This window comes from Macaca mulatta, chromosome 19, assembly GCF_049350105.2.
Source record: "Macaca mulatta isolate MMU2019108-1 chromosome 19, T2T-MMU8v2.0, whole genome shotgun sequence".
Lineage (NCBI taxonomy): Eukaryota > Metazoa > Chordata > Mammalia > Primates > Cercopithecidae > Macaca > Macaca mulatta.
The window spans coordinates 47,425,667-47,445,513 of record NC_133424.1 but is presented as its reverse complement, the minus strand read 5'-3'; the positions used below and the strand labels follow the sequence as shown (position 1 = coordinate 47,445,513).

The window sequence follows — 19,847 nt, the reverse complement described above, 5'->3', positions numbered from 1 at the left end:
AAATTCGAGGCCAGGTGCACTGGCTCATGCTTATAATCCCAACACTTTGGGAGGCCAGGATCACTTGAGGGCAGATCACTTGAGGCCAGGAGTTTGAGACCAGCCTGGCCAACATGGAAGAACCTCGTCTCTACTAAAAATACAAAAAACATTTACTGGGCGCCGTAGCGGGTGCCTATAACCCCAGCTACTTGGGAGGCTAAGGCAGGATAATTGCTTGAACCTGGGAGGCAGAGGTTGCAGTGAGCCATTGTACTCCATTCCACTACACTGCACTCCACACACCACTGCACTCCAGCCTGAGCAACAGAGTGAGACTCGGTCTTAAAAAAAAAAAAAAGAGGCCGGATGCGGCCTCACGCCTGTAATCCCAGCACTTTGGGAGGCCGAGGCGGGTGGATCACCTGAGGTCAGGAGTTCGAGACCAGCCTGACCAACATGGAGAAACCCTGTCTCTACTAAAAAAGAAAATTAGCCAGATGTGGTGGTGCACACCTGTAATCCCAGCTACTTGGGAGGCTGAGGCAGGAGAATCGCTTGAACTCAGTGCGCAGAGGTTGTGGTGAGCTGAGATCGCGCCATTGCACTCTAGCCTGGGCAACAAGAGTGAAACTCCATCTCAAAAAAAAAAAAAATTGAGAACATTGGGGCAATTAGAACTTAATCTGTTGATTGGGAAATTATTGATACATTAATTAAGTATGATAATGATATTCTGAGTATTATGTGTTTTTCTTTTTTTTTTTTTTTTTGAGATGGAGTCTTGCTCTGTTGCCCAGACTGGAGTGCAGTGGCACCATCTCGGCTCATTGCAAACTCCACCTCCCGAGTTCATGCCATTCTCCTGCCTCAGCCTCCTGAGTAGCTGGGACTACAGGTGCCCACCACCATGCCTGGCTAATTTTTTGTATTTTTCGTAGAGATGAGGTCTCACCGTGTTAGCCAGGATGGTCTTGATCTCCTGACCTCGTGATCCGCCCGCCTCAGCTTCCCAAAGTGCTGGGATTACAGGCGTGAGCCACCGCGCCCGGCTATTATATGTTTTTCTAAGAGAAGTCAATAATCTGTTGGATACTAAAGTATCTGTGGGTGAAGTATTATGATGTGTGGCATGTGAGATTTGCCTCACAGTACATGGGGAGTAAAAGATAGAAGGGAAGAGATGAAACAGGGTGCACCTTGTTAGCTGTTGAAGCAGACTGATGCATATAGGGGGTCATTACTGTATACTTTTGTACTTTTGTGCATTCTGAAAATTTTCATAATAAAAAGTGGAAAAACGTTTCTTAATATACCCAAATGTGTGGGTTTATTGTTTCAGGGACTGGTGACATTCAGGGACGTGGCTATAGAGTTCTCTCTGGAAGAATGGAAGTGCCTGGAACCTGCTCAGAGGGACTTGTACAGGGAGGTGACTCTGGAGAACTTTGGTCACTTGGCCTCACTAGGTAAGGAGATTGTATCGCACAGGCCAGACGGAAAGCAAGGCACTGGGGACTACAACCATGGGGTGCTGTTTCCATCTCTGCCTAAATGGGTGAGGAGAGGAAACTGTCACGGGAGATGCTACAAACTACAGCCATGGAGAGGGGACCAGCCAGCAATTGCTGTAGCTACTTCCAGAGCTCCTGGGTTAAAGGAGGGAGAGAGAGGGGTAAGAAATGCCCAGTGCTCGCTCTCCTCCTGTCCGCTGATCTCCAGCTGATGCTTTTTGTCTGCCAAAGCCAATGAGAACCCAGAGGGCATGGGTAATGCAGTTCTTACAGTGAGCTGTTGGGATCCCAGAGCCGGGCACAGAACAAGGCCAGGAGCATCAAGGAATAGATTGGAGGGGAAGGAGGAGTTCATGGAGAGTGGTCACCACACATCTACTCCACATAATTCAGGACTACCCTTCTGGAATTTCTGGTTTCTTCATTGTGAATTTCTAGGGTAACTTACAACTTTCTGACTGAATTTCTGGTGACTGAAAAATTGTTTTGTCCTTTGTGGAATTGGAAACAAGTCATTCCACTGGGCACCTAGGTCTTCCCATCCTTCAGACAACCTTCCGCCTGCCTTGTGATTGCGTCTTTTCCATGGTGACCAGGGAACTGGGTTTGGATTTTGGAGCAGTCTCATCACACCCCGTTTCTTTTCCTGTAAACAGGACTCTCCATTTCTAAGCCTGATGTCGTCTCCTTATTGGAGCAAGGGAAAGAGCCCTGGATGATTGCAAATGATGTGACAGGACCATGGTGCCCAGGTGAGCGAGGGCTGGTTTCGACAGGGGGAGGTCCCTGGGTGCGTCGACTGACAGGAGCAACTTGAGTTACTGTGGGAAGTTGCCTCAAAGCCCTACTGTGGAAGAAAGGCCTGAAATGTGAAGATGTGGCGAGTAAAGACCTTATTAGCATCAGCTCCCAAGAGAACCTTGGCCTACTCCCATTAATTCATCTCTCTTCTCTGTTCTCTCACATTTTCCTTCCTTTTTAAAAAGAGATGTACCTATTTCTTCCCCAGTGGCCACCTTTTTACCTGTACTTTGTATCCTTTTTTTTAGAGGCAGAATCTCACTCTGTCATCCATGCTGGAGTGCAGTGGCATGATCACAGCTCACTGCAGCCTCCATCTCCTGGGCTTAAGCGAGCCTCCCACTTTGGGAGGCCAAAGTGAGATTACAGGTGTGAGCCACAGTACCCAGCCAGATCCTTTTTTCTACAAGTATCTTCATCCCTTAGAAAACTTATTTTCTTGACCAGGCATGAAATATAGTGTGAAAGTGCCCAGAAAGGCAATTGTGATGACTACGTAAATGTTAGTGAGTATTCTCGATTGCCACTTGGTGGACAGTATTGGAATCTGTGAATCCTGAATCACCAGTGACCCTTTCCTAACTTCTCCGCTATTGTTGTCTTTTTTATTTTTTTATTTTTATTTTTTTTGAGACGGAGTCTCGCTCTGTCGCCCAGGCTGAAGTGCAGTGGCCGGATCTCAGCTCATAAGCTCCGCCTCCTGGGTTCCCGCCATTCTCCTGCCTCAGCCTCCCGAGTAGCTGGGACTACAGGCGCCCGCCACCTCGCCCGGCTAGTTTTTTGTATTTTTTAGTAGAGACGGGGTTTCACTGTGTTAGCCAGGATGGTCTCAATCTCCTTACCTTGTGATCTGCCCACCTCGGCCTCCCAAAGTGCTGGGATTACAGGTGTGAGCCCCATGCCCAGCCTGTTGTTGTCATTTTTATTTTTCTTTCTTTTTTTTTTTTTTTTTTGAGACGGAGTCTGGCTCTGTCGCCCGGGCTAGAGTGCAGTGGCCGGATCTCAGCTCACTGCAAGCTCCGCCCCCCCGGGTTTACGCCATTCTCCTGCCTCAGCCTCCCGAGTAGCTAGGACTACAGGCGCCCGCCGCCTCGCCCGGCTAGTTCTTTGTATTTTTTAGTAGAGACGGGGTTTCACCGTGTTAGCCAGGATGGTCTCGATCTCCTGACCTCGTGATCCGCCCGTCTCGGCCTCCCAAAGTGCTGGGATTACAGGCTTGAGCCACCGCGCCCGGACGTCATTTTTATTTTTCATCTGGGATCATTTTCTCTCTATCTAAAGAAGACTCTTAAAGTTTCCCTCAGTTTTTGGCCACACGAAAAGACTGGTTTTGTTTTTTTTTTTTTCTTTAAAAATGACATTTATCAGCCTGAACAGCATAGCAAGACCCCTTCTCCTTTTTTTTTTTTTTTTTTTTTGAGACAGAGTCTCGCTCTGTCGCCCAGGCTGGAGTGCAGTAGCGCGATCTCGGCTCACTGCAAGCGCCGCCTCCCGGGTTCACGCCATTCTCCTGCCTCGGCCTCCCGAGTAGCTGGGACTACAGGCGCCCGCCACAGCACACGGCTAATTTTTTGTATTTTTAGTAGAGACGGGGTTTCACTGTGTCAGCCAGGATGGTCTCGATCTCCTGACCTCATGATCCGCCTGCCTCGGCCTCCCAAAGTGCTGGGATTACAGGCGTGAGCCACCGCGCCCGGCTACAAGACCCCTTCTCTACAAAAAATACAAAAATTAGCCAGGCAAGGTGGCACACACCTGTAGTCCCAGCTAATCAAGAGGCTGAGGCAGGAGAATCACTAGAGCCTGGTAGATCAAGGCTGCGGTGAGCTATGATCGTGCCACTGCGCTCCAGCCTGGGTGACAGAGCAACACTCCATTTCAAAATAAATAAATAAATAAAAATTTTTTGTTGTTTTTTTCTGAGACGGTATCTCACTCTGTCACCCACGCTGGAGTGCAGTGGTGCGATCTCAGCTCACTGCAGCCTCTGCCTCCCGGGTTCAAGTAATTCTCCTGTCTCAGCCTCCTGAGTAGCTAGGATTACAGGTGCACACTACCACGCCTGGCTAATTTTTGTATATTCGGTAGATATGGGGTTTCACTATGTTGGCCAGGCTGGTCTGAAACTCCTGAGCTCGAGTGACATGCCCACCTCAGCCTCCCAAAGTGCTGGGATTACAGGCATGAGCCACCACACCCAGCCAGCTGATCCTCTTAATGAGTAGTTTTTTGTAAATTGTCTCTCACTTCGTGTTTGTCTAATGTTTTCTCACAGTGAGATTCTGCATTTTAGCAAGAATATCACAGAAGTGATGTTGTGTTCTTCTCTGTGTATCACATATCAAACATCAACATGCCATATTACTGGTGCTGTTCATTTTGATCACTTGGTAAGATAGGTGCTGTTCGCACTTTGGGAGGCCAAGGCGGGTGGATCACAAGGTCAGGAGTTCGAGACCAGCCTGGCCAATATGGTGAAACCCTGTCTCCACTAAAAATACAAAAATTAGCTGGGTGTGGTGGCGGGTGCCTGTAGTCCCAGCTACTCGGGAGTCTGAGGCAGGAGAATCGCTTGAACCCGGGAAGCAGAGGTTGCAGTGAGCCGAGATTGCGCCACTGTACTCCAGCTTGGGCAACAGAGTGAGACTCCGTCTCAGAAAAAAAAAAAAAAAGATAGATGCTGTTCACTTTGATCACTTGGTAAATAGGGCCTCTCTTGTTTCTCACCTGTAAAGTTTCCATTTGTAATTGATAAATATCTTATGGCGAAATACTTCCACACTAGGCAAATGTGCTGCTTTTCCTCCTTCCACCCCCTGATTTTGGCATCCATCACTAGACCTTGTCTGCACCAGCTATTACTCTGTCACTTGCCTAATGTTGATTTTCTGTGTCCCTTATATTGTCACCATTTATTAATTGGAATTCTTTGGTAAGGAAGAGCTGTCCCTAGCCCTCTCCTATTCACTTATTTTTGTTTTGTTTTGTTTTTATTTTTGTTTTTGAGACGGAGTCTTGCTCTGTCGCCAGGCTGGAGTGCAGTGGTGCGACCTCTGCTCACTGCAAGCTCTGCCTCCCGGGTTCACGCCGTTCTCCTGCCTCAGCCTCCCGAGTAGCTATGACTACAGGCTCCCGCCACCACACCTGGCTAATTTTTTGTATATTTAGTAGAGACGGGGTTTTACCATGTTAGCCAGGATGGTCTTGATCTCCTGACCTTGTGATCCACCCACCTCAGCCTCCCAAAGTGCTGGGAGTACAGGCATGAGCCACTTTTCCTGGCCTCCCATTCATTTATTCATTCAATGATTTCTTTATATCGCGATGAGTTCATGGGTATTTATTTTATTCTATGGGCTATAGTCACTACTTTCATGGTTTATTTCGTTGCTCCAATTGTTCAGGCTTTGGCCCTTGAGAACTCCTTAAGCTTGGCTCCTGGGTTCTCTCAACACGCCCTCATTCTCTTTTGTGTACTTCCATGTTTTCTGGTACTACAGCATGTTCCATGGTTATTTCAGATTTTTCTTGCCTCAGCCCTTAAATCAGCCAGTTCTCAAAAGAGTGCTGGCTCCTTTTATTGAAAAATGGGGCCGGGTGCGGTGGCTTAAGCCTGTAATCCCAGCACTTTGGGAGGCCGAGGCGGGTGGATCACGAGGTCAGGAGATCGAGACTATCCTGGCTAACATGGTGAAACCCCGTCTCTACTAAAAATACAAAAAACTAGCCGGGCGTGGTGGCGGGTGCCTGTAGTCTCAGCTACTTGGGAGGCTGAGGCGGGAGAATGGCGTGAACCCGGGAGGCGGAGCTTGCAGTGAGCCGAGATCACGCCACTGCACTCCAGCCTGGGAGACACAGTGAGACTCCGTCTCAAAGAAAAAAAAAAAGAAAAATGGTCCGGGAGGCAGAGGTTGCAGAGAGCTGAGATCGCCCCACTGCACTCCAGCCTGGGCAACACGAACGAGACTCCATCTCAGGAAAAAAAAAAAAAAGAAAAATGGTAGGAAATCGTATCTTTGAAGTTTTTCTAAGCAAAGCAAGACCTTAAGATCTTTACCATCATTTACTTCCCTGTGCCCTAGACCAGGGGTTGGCAAACTGCAATCTGTGGGTCAAATAAATGCAGTCCATAACCAGTTTTTCATACAGCCCTAGAGCCAAGAACAGTTGTGGTATTTTTTTTTTTTTTTTTTTTTTGAGACGGAGTCTCGCTCTGTCGCCCAGGCTGAAGTGCAGTGGCCGGATCTCGGCTCACTGCAAGTTCCGCCTCCCAGGTTCACGCCATTCTCCTGCCTCAGCCTCCCAAGTGGGACTACAGGCGCCCGCCACCTCGCCCGGCTAGTTTTTTGTATTTTTTAGTAGAGACGGGGTTTCACCATGTTAGCCAGGATGGTCTCGATCTCCTGACCTTGTGATCCACCCATCTCGGCCTCCCAAAGTGCTGGGATTACAGGCTTGAGCCACCGGGCCTTGGCCTCAGTTTTGGTATTTTGAAAGTGTTTAAAAAAAAAAAAAAAAAAAAAAGAATATGCTATAGAGACTTTATGTATTCCACAAACCCTAAAACATTTACCATCGGGCCCTTCACAGAAAAAGTTTGCTTTTATGGTTTTTTTTTTGAGACAGAGCCTCACTCTGTCGCCCACGCTGAAGTGCAGTGGCACGATCTCAGCTCATTGCAACCTCAGCCTCCCAGGTTCAAGTAATTTTCCAGTGTCAGCTTCCCAAGTTCCCAAGTAGTTGGGACTACAGGAGTGTGCCACCACACCCAGCTAATTTTTGTATTTTCAGTAGAGACAGGATTTCGCCAAGTTGGCCGGGCTGGTCTCAAACTCCTGACCTCAAGTGATCCACCCACCTAGGCCTCCCAAAGCTCCCAAAGTGTTGGAATTACAGGCATGAGTCACTGCACCTGGCCTTCCCACTTTCACTTCTAAGGACCCTTGTGAATACATTGTGTCCACCCAGATAAACCAGGATAATCTCGCCATCTCATGGTGGTCAACTGATTAGCTTTTTTTTTTTTTTTTTTTTTTTTTTTGAGATGGAGTTTCGTCTTTGTTGCCCAAGCTGGAGTGCAATGGTGAGATCTCTGCTCACCACAACCTCCACCTCCCGGGTTCAAGTGATTCTCCTGCCTCAGCCTCCTGAGTAGCTGGGATTACAGGCACCCACCACCACACCCAGCTAATTTTGTATTGTTGGTAGAGACGGGGTTTCTCCATGTTGGTCAGACTGATTTTGAACTCCTGACCTCAGGTGATCCACCCTCCTCGGCCACACAAAGTGCTGAGATTACAGGCATGAGCCACTGAGCCCTGCCCTAGTTAGCAATCTGAATTCGAACTCCCCTTGCTGTGTGACATACCACTCATAGGTTCCAGGAATAAAGACACAGACATCTTTGAGTGCCGTTATCCCACCTACCACATTCTGTGTGTGTTTTTTTGAGCAAAGTTAATTGAATATGCATAAATTAACAATGTATGGATGGGCGCAGTGGCACACGCCTGTAATCCCAGCACTTTGGGAGACCGATAGGCGGATTACTTGAGGTCAAGAGTTCGAGACCAGTCTGGCCAACATGGCAAAACCCCATCTCTACTAAAAATACAAAAATTAGCCAGGTGTGGTGGCAGGCACCTGTAATCCCAGCTACTCAGGGGGCTGAGACAAGAGAATCGCTTGAACCTGGGAGGCGGAGGTTGCAAGGAACAAGATCAATCGCGTGTCTTTACTCTAGCCTTGGTAACAGAACAAGATTCCATCTCAAAAACAAAACAAAACAAAACAAAAACAAGTTTATACGTATGACTCTACTGTAATTCCATATTAAAATATTAAGCCTGCCGGGCGCGGTGGCTCAAGCCTGTAATCCCAGCACTTTGGGAGGGCGAGATGGGCAGATCACGAGGACAGGAGATGGAGACCATCCTGGCTAACACGGTGAAACCCGTCTCTACTAAAAAATACAAAAGAAAAACTAGCCGGGCGAGGTGGCGGGCGCCTGTAGTCCCAGCTACTCGGGAGGCTGAGGCAGGAGAATGGCGTGAACCCGGGAGGCGGAACTTGCAGTGAGCCGAGATCCGGCCACTGCACTCCAGCCTGGGCGACAGAGCAAGACTCCGTCTCAAAAAATAAATAAATAAAAATAAAATATTAAGCCTATTGCTGTTGATTCCACAAAAGTGTTCTTGTCTTTCACAGAATATTTGCTTGTTGTGTTTTCTAATTCCTTGCAGTTCTGAAAGAATAACAATCTTTTATTAATTAGATTTTTAAAAATTGGGATAAAATATACGTTACATAAGGGGCCGGGTGTGGTGGCTCATGCCTGTAATCCCAGCACTCTGGGAGGCCAAGGTGGGCAGATCGCCTGAGGTCAGGAGTTCCAGGCCAGCCTGGCCAACATGGTGAAACCCCGTCTCTACTAAAAATACAAAAATTACCCAGGCGTGGTGGTAGGCACCTGTAGTCCCAGCTACTCGGGAGGCTGAGGCAGGAGAATCGCTTGAACCCAGGAGGCGGAGGTTGCAGTCAGCTGAGATCACACCACTGCACTCCAGCCTGGGCAACAGAGTGAGACTCTGTCTCAAAAAAAAAAAAAAAAAAAAGAGAGCGAGTGTGTGAGTTTTCATCTGAGACCTTAAGGATGAGAAAAGCAGCAAAAAGCCCAGGACAGGATTCTTGAGAGATGGAAGAACCTGATGAGAGATCTGAGATGGAAAAGGCCTAGATGTATTTTACATGCTCATAGATGGCTGGTGATTTTGTAGACCGGGAGGAAAGGGGAGAATATTCAATGTGAAGAGGACCTGCTCTTGCTGAGACAGAGTGGTGACAGAAACAAGCAGGGACCTGCTTTGCCAAGAGCCCTGAGAGCCATGGCAGTGAGTTTGTAATTTTTTTTGTTTGTTTGTTTGAGACAGAGTTTTGCTCTGTCGCCCATGCTGGAGTGCAGTGGTGCAGTCTCAGCTCACCACAACTTCTGCCTCCCGGATTCAAGTGATTCTCCTGCCTCAGCCTCCCAAGTGTTGGGATTACAGGCATGCGCCACCACGGCCGGCTAATTTTGTATTTTTAGTAGAGACGGTGTTTCTCCATACTGGTCAGGCTGATCTCGAACACCTGACCTCAGGTGATCCACCCACCTCGGTCTCCCAAAGTGCTGTGATTACAGACGTGAGCTACCGCACCCAGCTTCTTTTTTTTTTTTTTTTTTTTCCTGAGATGGACTCTTACTCTGTCCCCCAGGCTGGCATGAAGTGGTGCCATCTTGGCTCACTGCAACCTCTGCCTCTTAGGTTCAAGTGATTCTTGTGTCTCGGTCTCCCAAGTAGCTGGGATTATAGGCACCTGCCACCATGCCTGCTAATTTTTGTATTTTTTAGTAGAGAAGGGTTTCTCCATGTTGTCCGGGCTGGTCTTGAACTCCTGACCTCAAGCGATCCACTTGCCTTGGACTCCCAAAGTGCTGGGATTAAGGCATGAGCCACTTTGCCTGGCCTTTGGAATTAATTCTAAATGCACCGAAATGGGAAGGCAGTGAAATGTTTAAGCAGAGATTTTCATTTTGATTGACATCAATTTTATGTGGTGGGAAGTGTTGAAAATATAGATGCCTTATTTACATGAAATGTCCAGAACAGGCAAATTTATAGAGACAAAATTAGTAGCTTTCTGCCAGTAATGGTTGCCAGGGACTGGAGGGAATAGGGAATGGGGAGCGACTGCTTAATGGGCAGGGGTTTCTATTTGGAGTGATACAAATGTTCTCCGCCAGGGGAGGTGGCTCACACCTGTAATCTCAGCACTTTGGGAGGCCAGGGCGGGTAGATTGTTTGAGGTCAGGAGTTCGAGACCAGCCTGGCCAATATGGTGAAAGCCCATCTCTACTAAAAATACAAAAATTAGCCGGGAGTGGTAGCGCATGCCTGTAATCCCAGCTACTCAGGAGGCTGAGGCAGGAGAATCACTTGAACCCAAGAGGCGGAGGTTGCAGTAAGCCAAGATTGTACCAATGCACTCCAGCCTGGGAGACAGAGCAAGACTCTGTCTCAAAACAGAAAACAAATTGAGAACCCCTGGCTTAATCTGTCTTCTTGCTCCCTTCTGGCACCGTGTGAGCTCTTCACATAGTGTGCTTTCATGTACTTTTTTGAAATTGTATAATATTTGAGATGTATATAAGCCATTCACTTTCTATGGTTGTTATTATTTTTTTTTCTGAGACGGAGTCTCGCTCTGTCACCCAGGTTGGAGTGCAGTGGCGTGATCTTGGCTCAACCTCTGCCTCCCGGGTTCAAGCGATTCTCCTGCCTTAGCCTCCCCAGTAGCTGGGATTACAGGCGCCCACCACCATGTCCAGCTAATTTTTGTATTTTTAATAGAAATGGGGTTTCACCGTCTTGGCCAGGTGAACTCCCGACCTTGTGATCCACCTGCCTCAGCCTCCCAAAGTGCTGGGATTACAGATGTGAGCCACTGCACCCGGCCTCTATAGAATTTTTTATTTCTCATAGAAAAGGAGCACAGCTTGTATTTATCTTTTTCTTATTTTTCAGACTTGGAGTCCAGGTGTGAGAAATTTTTACAAAAAGATATTTTTGAAATCGGGGCATTCAACTGGGAGATAATGGAAAGCCTTACATGCTGTGACCTGGAGGGCTCCGATTTTAGAGCTGACTGGGAATGCGAAGGCCAGTTTGAGAGACAAGTCAATGAAGAGTGCTATTTTAAGCAAGTGAACGTCGCCTATGGACATATGCCCGCGTTCCAGCATCACAGGTCTCACACTGGGAGCAGGGAGACTGGTGAGAAACTGATGGAATGTCGGGAATGCGGGAAAGCATTTAGCCGCGGCTCACACCTTATTCAACATCAGAAAACTCACACTGGTGAAAAACCCTTCGGGTGTAAGGAATGTGGGAAGGCCTTCAGCCGTGCCTCACACCTTGTTCAGCATCAGAGAATTCACACAGGTGAGAAACCTTATGACTGTAAGGACTGTGGGAAGGCCTTCGGTCGTACGTCAGAACTTATTCTGCATCAGAGACTTCATACTGGTGTCAAACCTTATGAATGCAAAGAATGTGGGAAGAGCTTTAGGCAGCATTCCCAGCTGATTCTGCATCAAAGAACTCACACAGGCGAAAAACCCTATGTATGTAAAGACTGTGGCAAGGCTTTCATTCGTGGCTCCCAACTCACTGTGCATCGGAGAATCCACACGGGCGCCAGACCCTATGAGTGTAAAGAATGCGGGAAAGCCTTTAGACAGCATTCCCAGCTGACCGTCCACCAGCGCATCCACACTGGTGAGAAACCCTACGAGTGTAAGGAATGCGGAAAGGGCTTTATTCACAGCTCAGAAGTTACTCGACATCAAAGAATTCATTCTGGGGAGAAACCCTATGAGTGTAAGGAATGTGGGAAGGCCTTTAGACAGCACGCCCAGCTCACACGACATCAGAGAGTCCACACTGGCGACAGACCCTATGAATGTAAGGACTGCGGGAAGGCATTCAGTCGTAGCTCATACCTCATTCAACATCAAAGAATTCATACAGGCGACAAACCCTACGAATGTAAGGAATGCGGGAAGGCCTTTATTCGTGTTTCACAACTGACTCACCATCAGCGAATCCACACTTGCGAGAAACCCTATGAATGCAGGGAGTGTGGAATGGCCTTTATTCGTAGTTCACAACTTACCGAACATCAGAGAATTCATCCCGGTATCAAACCTTACGAATGTAGAGAGTGTGGCCAGGCATTTATTCTTGGTTCACAACTCATTGAACACTACAGAATTCATACTGGTTAGAAAGCCTCGAGTGTGAGTGATAAAGAGAAGCTTTTATGTGGAGTTCACATCTGGCTCAGTACTAGGTAATTTTTAATGTAGTGTAATTAATGTCAGAAAACACCTGTCACTTCCATGATAGAACATGAGAAAACTCACACCCAAAGAAAATTCAATAAATGTGGGAATTCTTTTTGCCTCACTCAGTGTTTCCTAAGCATCAGATAATCTGTGCTAAAAAAAAAAAAAAAAAAAGGAATACAGAAAAGCTGCTTCTTGCCATTCAAAATATGTTAAGTTTCTGAGAATTTCTAACACAAAATGACCCTATTAAAAGATTCTGTGGCCAGGCGCGGTGGCTCACACCTGTAATCCCAGCGCTTTCGGAGGTCGAGGCTGGCAGATCATTTGAGGTCAGGAGTTTGATACCAGCCTGGCCAATGTGGTGAAACCCCGTATCTACTAAAAATACAAAAATTAGCCAGGCATGGTGGCAGGTGCCTATAATCCCAGCTACTCAGGAGGCTGAGGCAGGAAAATCATTTGAACCCAGGAGGCGGAGGTTGCAACAAGCCGAGATCACACCATTGCATTCCAGCCTGGGTGACCAGGGCAAAACTCTGTCTCAAAAAAAAAAAAAAAAGATTCTGTGACTGTGCCTTTCATCATGGCATATACCTTACTTAGCAGTGCTCACTTCCCCTGATTATGGACTACATAGCATAATTGGGCAAGTTATGCAATCTCTTTGTCCCTCAGTTTACTTTTTTTTTGGTGAGACAAAGTCTAGCTCTGTCACCAGGTTGGAGTGCAGTGTTGCGATCTCAGCTCGCTGCAAACTCTGCCTCCTGGGTTCAAGCGATTCTTCTGCCTCAGCCTCCTAAGTAGCTGGGATTACAGGCACACGCTGCCACGCCCAGCTAATTTTTGTATTTTTAGTAGAGATGGGGTTTCACCATGTTGGCCAGGATGGTCTTGATCTCCTGACCTCATGATCTGCCCACCTTGGCCTCCCAAAGTGCTGGGATTACAGGCGTGAGCCACCGCGCCTGACCCAGTTTACTTATTTTTAAGTGGTGATTATTATGCCTAACTAATAGAATTTTTATGAGGACTAAATTAGATATTTTATGTAAAGCCTTAGAAGTAATACCTGGCACACACACGTGCTCAGTAAATATTAGCTATTGTCATTAATTTTATTATCAGTATCACTGATAAGGAGTTTATATGAGGGGAGAGGCTTATGAATGTATCACATATCCAAAAGTCTTCATGACCAGTTGTTATGATCATTTATTCTGAAAAATAGTGGGAAAGCATAATTATTATGAGGCCTTCAATCAAAAGGTTAGAAATTCAGAAGATTAGAAATTAACAGAAGAGTGGCCTGGTAAGGTGGCTCACACCTGTAATCTCAGCACTTTGGGAGGCTGAGGCAGGCGGATCACTTGAGGTCAGGAGTTTGAGACCAGCCTGGCCAACATGGTGAAACCCCGTCTCTACTAAAAATACACAAATTAGCCAGGTGCAGTGGTGCATGCCTGTAATCCCAGCACTTTGGGAGGCCGAGGCGGGTGGATCACCTGAGGTCAGGAGTTCAAGACCAGTTTGACCAACATGGCAAAACCTCTCTACTAAAAAATACAAAAGTTAGCCAGGTGTGGTGGCGCGTGCCCGTAGTCCTTGAGGCTAAAGCATGAGAGGCTTGAGACTCCATCTGTACTAAAAGTACAAAAATTAGCTGAGAGTGGTGGTATGCACCTGTAATCCCAGCTGCTTGGGAGGCTGAGACAGGAGAATTGCTTGAACTCAGGATATAGAGGTTGCAGTGAGCTGAGACTACACCATTGCACTCTAGCCTGGGCAACAAGAGAGAAACTACATCCCTCCACCTCCCAAAAAAATTAGGCGTGATGGTGCACGGCCGTAGTCCCAGCTACTCGGGAGGCTGAGGCAGGAGAATCGCTTGAACCTAGGAGGTGAAAGTTGCAGTAAGCCGAGATCATGCCACAGCACTCCAGCCTGGGCGACAGAGCAAGAATGAGTCTAAAAAGAAAAAAAAAAAAAAAAAAAAAAAAAAGGCAGCAGCAGCTAATTTTAAATGAAATGTCTGAAACTTTACGTCCTGAATTAATGATGATTTCAGACTGTTGATACTTTGTCCCCATGACATCACAATGATGGGGAATAGAGCCTCGATCCAAAGTGAAATCTGGATCAGGGTTTGCCAATGAGTCTGGAATCTCAAGAAACTGATCCCCTTAGCTCTTGGGGTAGCCAGCCAATGTCTGGGGCAGGGGCCAGCTGCACTTTGATACCAGCTGTCTTACCAATTGTCTGTATGTGCTGTGGCCCATAAAAAGTTAGAAAGCAATGTTCTGTATGTCATTTTCCCTTAAGTTGTTTAATGATTAAAATGTTCTTTCGGAGGGGCTCAAAGCTATGACATGAAAAATTGTCACTCTAAGGTCAGGCATGGTGGCTCACGCCTGTAATCCCAGCACTTTGGGAGGCCGAGGCGGGTGGATCATTTGAGGTCAGGAGTTCAAACCAGCTTGGCCAACATGGTGAAACCCCTTCTACTAAAAATACAAAAATTAGGCGTGGTGGCGCACGCCTGTAATCCCAGCTACTCGGGAGGCTGAGGCAGGAGAATTGCTTGAGCCTGGGAAGCGGAGGTTGCAGTGAACTGAGATCACGCTACTGTACTCCAATCTGGGTGACAGAGTGAGACCCTGTCTCAAAAAAAAAAAAAAATTGTCACTCTGAATAGTTAAAGCACAGTCACAGGATAAAATTGTTAAAGTTACAATTTGTTGTTGTTGGGTTTTTTTGCTTTGTTTGTTTTTTGAGACCGAGTCTCACCCAGGCTGGAGTACAGTGGTTTGATCTCAGCTCACTGCAACCTCTGCCTCCCGGATTCAAGCAATTCTTCTTTTTTTTTTTTTTTTTTTTTTTTTTTTTTTTTTTATTTTTTTATTTTTTGAGACGGAGTCTCGCTCTGTCGCCCAGGCTGGAGTGCAGTGGCGCGATCTCGGCTCACTGCAAGCTCCGCCTCCCGGGTTCACGCCATTCTCCTGCCTCAGCCTCCCGAGTAGCTGGGACTACAGGCGCCCACAACCGCGCCCGGCTAATTTTTTGTATTTTTAGTAGAGACGGGGTTTCACCGTGGTCTCGATCTCCTGACCTTGTGATCCGCCCGCCTCGGCCTCCCAAAGTGCTGGGATTACAGGCGTGAGCCACCGCGCCCGGCCTCAAGCAATTCTTCTGCCTCAGCCTCCCAAGTAGCTGGGATCACAGGCGCCCACCATCACGCCCAGCTAATTTTTGTATTTTTAGTAGAGCCAGGGTTTCACCATGTCGCCCACACTGGTCTCAAACTCCTTGACCTCAAGTGATCTGCCCACCTCGGCCTCCCAAAGGGCTGAGTTTAAGGCATGAGCCACTTCCTGGCCTAAAGTTACGATATGGTATACAGACATAAGTGAATCTTCACACAATAGCGCTATGCCTTTCCCACCCCATTACCTTTTATGGAACAATCACTAACACCGAGTTCTTGTATATAGTTTCTGATTTTTAATTTGCATAAACATGTAATCCCAGCATTTTGGGAGGCCGAGGAAAGCAGATCACTTGAGGTCAGGAGTTCGAGACCAGCCTGGCCAACATGGTGAAGCCTTGTCTTAACTAAAAAATACAAAAATTAGCCAGGTGTGGTGGCTCATGTCTGTAGTTCTAGCTACTTGGTAGGCTGAGGCATGAGAATCACTTGAACCCAGAAGGCAGAGGCTGCAGTGAACCAATATCCTGCCACTGCACTCCAGCCTGGGTGATGGAGTGGAGACTCCATCTGAATAATAATTATTATTAATATTTGCATAAGCATAATGTACTCTTTATACAGATATTTTACACAAGTGATAGCAAATTTCAACACATTGCTATTTTTGCTTATGCATACGTCTTGAAGATTAGACCATATTGGTACATATATAGCTGCCTCATTTTTTTAAACAACTCCTTAGGATTCCATCATCTGTGTGTTTCATAATTTATTTAACATTATCAATTTTTTTTTTGAGACGGAGTCTCACTCTGTGACCCAGGTTGGAATGCAGTGGCGTGATCTCAGCTTACTGCAACCTCCACCTCCCAGGTTCAAGCGATTGTCCTGCCTCAGCCTCCCAAGTAGCTGAGACTGCAGGTGCGAGCCACCATGCCCGGCTAATTTTTGTGTTTTTAGTAGAGACGGGGTTTCACCATGTTGGCCAGGCTGATCTCCAACTCCTGACCTCAGGTAATCTGCCAGCCTTGGCCTCCCAAAGTGCTAGGATTACAGGCGTGAGCCACCTCATACGGCCATTTTTTTTTTTTTTTTTGAGACAGAGTTTCACTCTGTTGCCCACGCTGGAGTGCAGTGGCATGACCTTGGCTCACTGCAACCTCTGCCTCCTGGGTTCAAGAAATTCTGCTGCCTCAGCCTCCTGAGTAGCTGGAATTACAGGCACCTGCTACCACGCCTGGCTCATTTTTGTATTTTTAGTAGTGACGGGGTTTCACTATGTTGGCCAGGCTGGTCTCAAACTCCTGACCTCAAGTGATCCACCCACCTTGGCCTCTCAAAAGTGCTGGGATTACAGGCATGAGCCACTGTGCCCAGACTTTCCATTATTTTTTGTTCTTTCAAACAATCCCATAATATTTCCCTTGCACATATTTTGTACATGTGTAATATATCTTTAAGGTAAACTCCTAGAAGTAGAAATGCTAGATAAAAATGTGAATTTTTGGCCAGGCGCAGTGGGTCACACCTGTAATCCCAGCACTTTGGGAGGCTGAGGCGGGGGCGGGGGGTGGGGTGGGGATCACAAGGTCAAGAGATAAAGACTGTCCTGGCCAACATGGTGAAACCTCATCTCTTCCAAAAATACAAAAAATTAGCTAGTGACAGCGAGATTCCATCTCAAGGAAAAAAAAAAAAAAAGTAACTTTTTAAAACTTTCTGTCATAAAAAAATTTGAACATGTACAAAAATACACAGAATCTTATAATGAACCCCAGCAGCCTCATCACCAGCTTCAAGAATTATCAGCTCATGGCCAGGCTTGCTTTGTCTGTATATCTGCTTCTCTCATCTTTGTGTTATTTTTGAAGTTAATACCAGATGTATGATTTCATCCATAAACATTTCATACATTTCTCTAAAACACATGACAACATTAGAAAATATTTTCACTCCTTAAAAAAAAAAAAAAATAGGCCTGGCGCAGTAGCTCATGCCTGTAATCCCAGCACTTTGGGAAGCCGAGGTGGGCACATCACCTGAGGTCAGGAGCTCGAGACCAGCCCGACTCTACTAAAATACAAAAATTAGCCAGCCGTGGTGGTGGGCGCCTATAATCCGAGCTACGCGGGAGGCCAAGACAGGAGAATCCCTTGAACACAGGAGGCGGAGGTTGCAGTGAGCTGAGATTGCACCATTGCACTCCAGCCTGGGCAACAACAGCAAAACTGCATCTCAAAAGAAAAAAAAATGATGTTACCACCTTAATGCCATTACATGTATGATAGTGTTCAAATTTTTGTTTCATAAATGTCAGTTTTAGAAAAAATTACCAGCCGGGCGCGGTGGCTCAAGCCTGTAATCCCAGCACTTTGGGAGGCCGAGACGGGCGGATCACAAGGTCAGGAGATCGAGACCATCCTGGCTAACATGGTGAAACCCCGTCTCTACTAAAAATACAAAAAACTAGCCGGGCGAGGTGGCGGGCGCCTGTAGTCCCAGCTACTCGGGAGGCTGAGGCAGGAGAATGGTGTAAACCCGGGAGGCGGAGCTTGCAGTGAGCTGAGATCCGGCCACTGCACTCCAGCCTGGGCGACAGAGCGAGACTTCGTCTCAAAAAAAAAAAAAAAAAAGAAAAAATTACCAGGATCCAAATGATGTTCTCAAATTGCAGTTGATATGTCTCTTCTCAATCTATTATACTCAATCTATTCTCCCTTACTGGGTTTTTTTGCAACTTCTTGTTTTTTGAAGAAACTAGGTAATTTGCCTCGTAGAGCTTCTCCAAGTCTGGTTTTTGCTGGCTGCATCTGCATGGTGTAGTTTAACATGCTCGTCTATTCCTAGTATTTCCTGTAAATTGGTAGTTGAGATTTAGAGGACTGGTCAGATTGAGGTTCTTTTTTTGTTAAGATTATTTATAAGTGGTTAATATTAGAAGCCATAATATTTAGGTGTTGCTGTTTTTGTGATGTTGGCAACCATTGATGTTTAATTGATAAATCTGTTCATTAGAGGTTGCAAAATGGTGATATCTTATTATTCATTCTTTCCTTATTAGCTAGAATATTCTTTTTTTTTTTTGTTTGAGATGGAGTCTGGCTCTGTCACCCAGGCTGGAGTGCAGTGGCGCGATCTCGGCTCACTGCAAGCTCCGCCTCCCGGGTTTACGCCATTCTCCTGCCTCAGCCTCCCGAGTAGCTGGGACTACAGGCGCCCGCCACCTCGCCCGGCTAGTTTTTTGTATTTTTTAGTAGAGACGGGGTTTCACTGTGTTAGCCAGGATGGTCTCGATCTCCTGACCTTGTGATCCGCCCGTCTCGGCCTCCCAAAGTGCTGGGATTACAGGCTTGAGCCACCGCGCCCGGCCGAATATTCTTTTTTTTTTTTTTTTTTTTTTTTTTTTTTTTTGAGACGGAGTCTCGCTGTGTCGCCCAGGCTGGAGTGCAGTGGCCGGATCTCAGCTCACTGCAAGCTCTGCCTCCCGGGTTTTTACGCCATTCTCCTGCCTCAGCCTCCCGAGTAGCCGGGACTACAGGCGCCCGCCACCTCGCCCGGCTAGTTTTTTGTATTTTTTAGTAGAGACGGGGTTTCACCGTGTTAGCCAGGATGGTCTCGAACTCCTGACCTCGTGATCCGCCCGTCTCGGCCTCCCAAAGTGCTGGGATTACAGGCTTGAGCCACCGCGCCCGGCCTCGAATATTCTTATAAAGAAAAAATTTCTGGCCTGGCGCAGTGGCTCACACCTGTGATTCCAGCACTTTCGGAGGCCGAGGCAGGTGGATCACTTGAGGTCAGGAGTTTGAGACCAACCTGACCAACATGGTGAAACCCCATCTCTACTAAAAATACAAAATTAGCTGGGTATGGTGGCGCACGCCTATAATCCCAGCTACTTGGGAGGCTGAGGCAGGAGAATCACTTGAACCTGGGAGGCAGAGTTTGCAGTGAGCTGAGATCGTGCCATTGCACTCTAGCCTGGGCAACAAGAGTGAAACTCCGTCTGAAAAAAAAAAAAAAAAAAGAAAGAAAAAAAGAAACACTTTCCTTCAGCTACTATTTAGTACCCAATGATACAGTAAAGAAACACAGCAGGCCGGGCGTTTTGGCTCACGCCTGTAATCCTAGCACTTTGGGAGGCCAAGGTGGGCGGATTGCCTGAGCTCAGGAGTTCCAGACCAGCCTAGGCAACACGGCCATCTCAATTAAAATACAAAAACTTAGCCAGGCTTGGTGGTGTGCGCCTGTAGTCCCAGCTACTCAGGAGGCTGAGTCAGGAGAATTGCTTGAACCTGGGAGGCAGAGGTTGCAGTGAGCCAAGATCGCACCACTGCACTCCAGCCTGGGTGACAGAGCAAGACTCCTCCAAAAAAAAAAAAAAAAAAAAAAGGGAAAAGAAAAGAAATGCAGGATAAATGCTTCTTTCTCTTTCTTGGTTTTCATAATAATGAATTGAGGC

General features: G+C 46.9%; 1 protein-coding gene and 3 long non-coding RNA genes across 7 annotated transcripts in view; 2 read left to right on the top strand and 2 right to left on the bottom strand.

Annotated features, from left to right (window-relative positions):
- The window catches only part of ZNF565 (zinc finger protein 565), a 37,589-nt gene extending 25,288 nt beyond the window's left edge, over window positions 1-12,301 (top strand). For all 4 annotated transcript variants that reach the window (XM_015123740.3, XM_015123741.3, XM_015123739.3 and 1 more), the window contains 3 exons: window positions 1,322-1,448; window positions 2,150-2,245; window positions 10,859-12,301. In XM_015123740.3, the coding sequence (XP_014979226.1) occupies window positions 1,322-1,448; window positions 2,150-2,245; window positions 10,859-12,120 (1,485 nt within the window). In that variant the 3' untranslated portion in view covers window positions 12,121-12,301. The remainder of the gene's footprint in view (window positions 1-1,321; window positions 1,449-2,149; window positions 2,246-10,858) is intronic.
- Window positions 1-19,847, top strand: part of LOC144337422 (uncharacterized) — a 34,752-nt gene that overhangs the window by 12,321 nt on the left and 2,584 nt on the right. The window lies entirely within an intron of this gene.
- On the bottom strand, window positions 636-9,288 carry LOC144337430 (uncharacterized). The gene is made up of 3 exons (XR_013410538.1): window positions 9,110-9,288; window positions 1,179-2,994; window positions 636-929 (listed from the first exon to the last, which is right to left on the bottom strand). It is a non-coding gene; the product is annotated as an uncharacterized LOC144337430 (long non-coding RNA).
- Window positions 10,842-19,422, bottom strand: LOC144337426 (uncharacterized). The gene is made up of 2 exons (XR_013410534.1): window positions 19,232-19,422; window positions 10,842-12,561 (listed from the first exon to the last, which is right to left on the bottom strand). It is a non-coding gene; the product is annotated as an uncharacterized LOC144337426 (long non-coding RNA).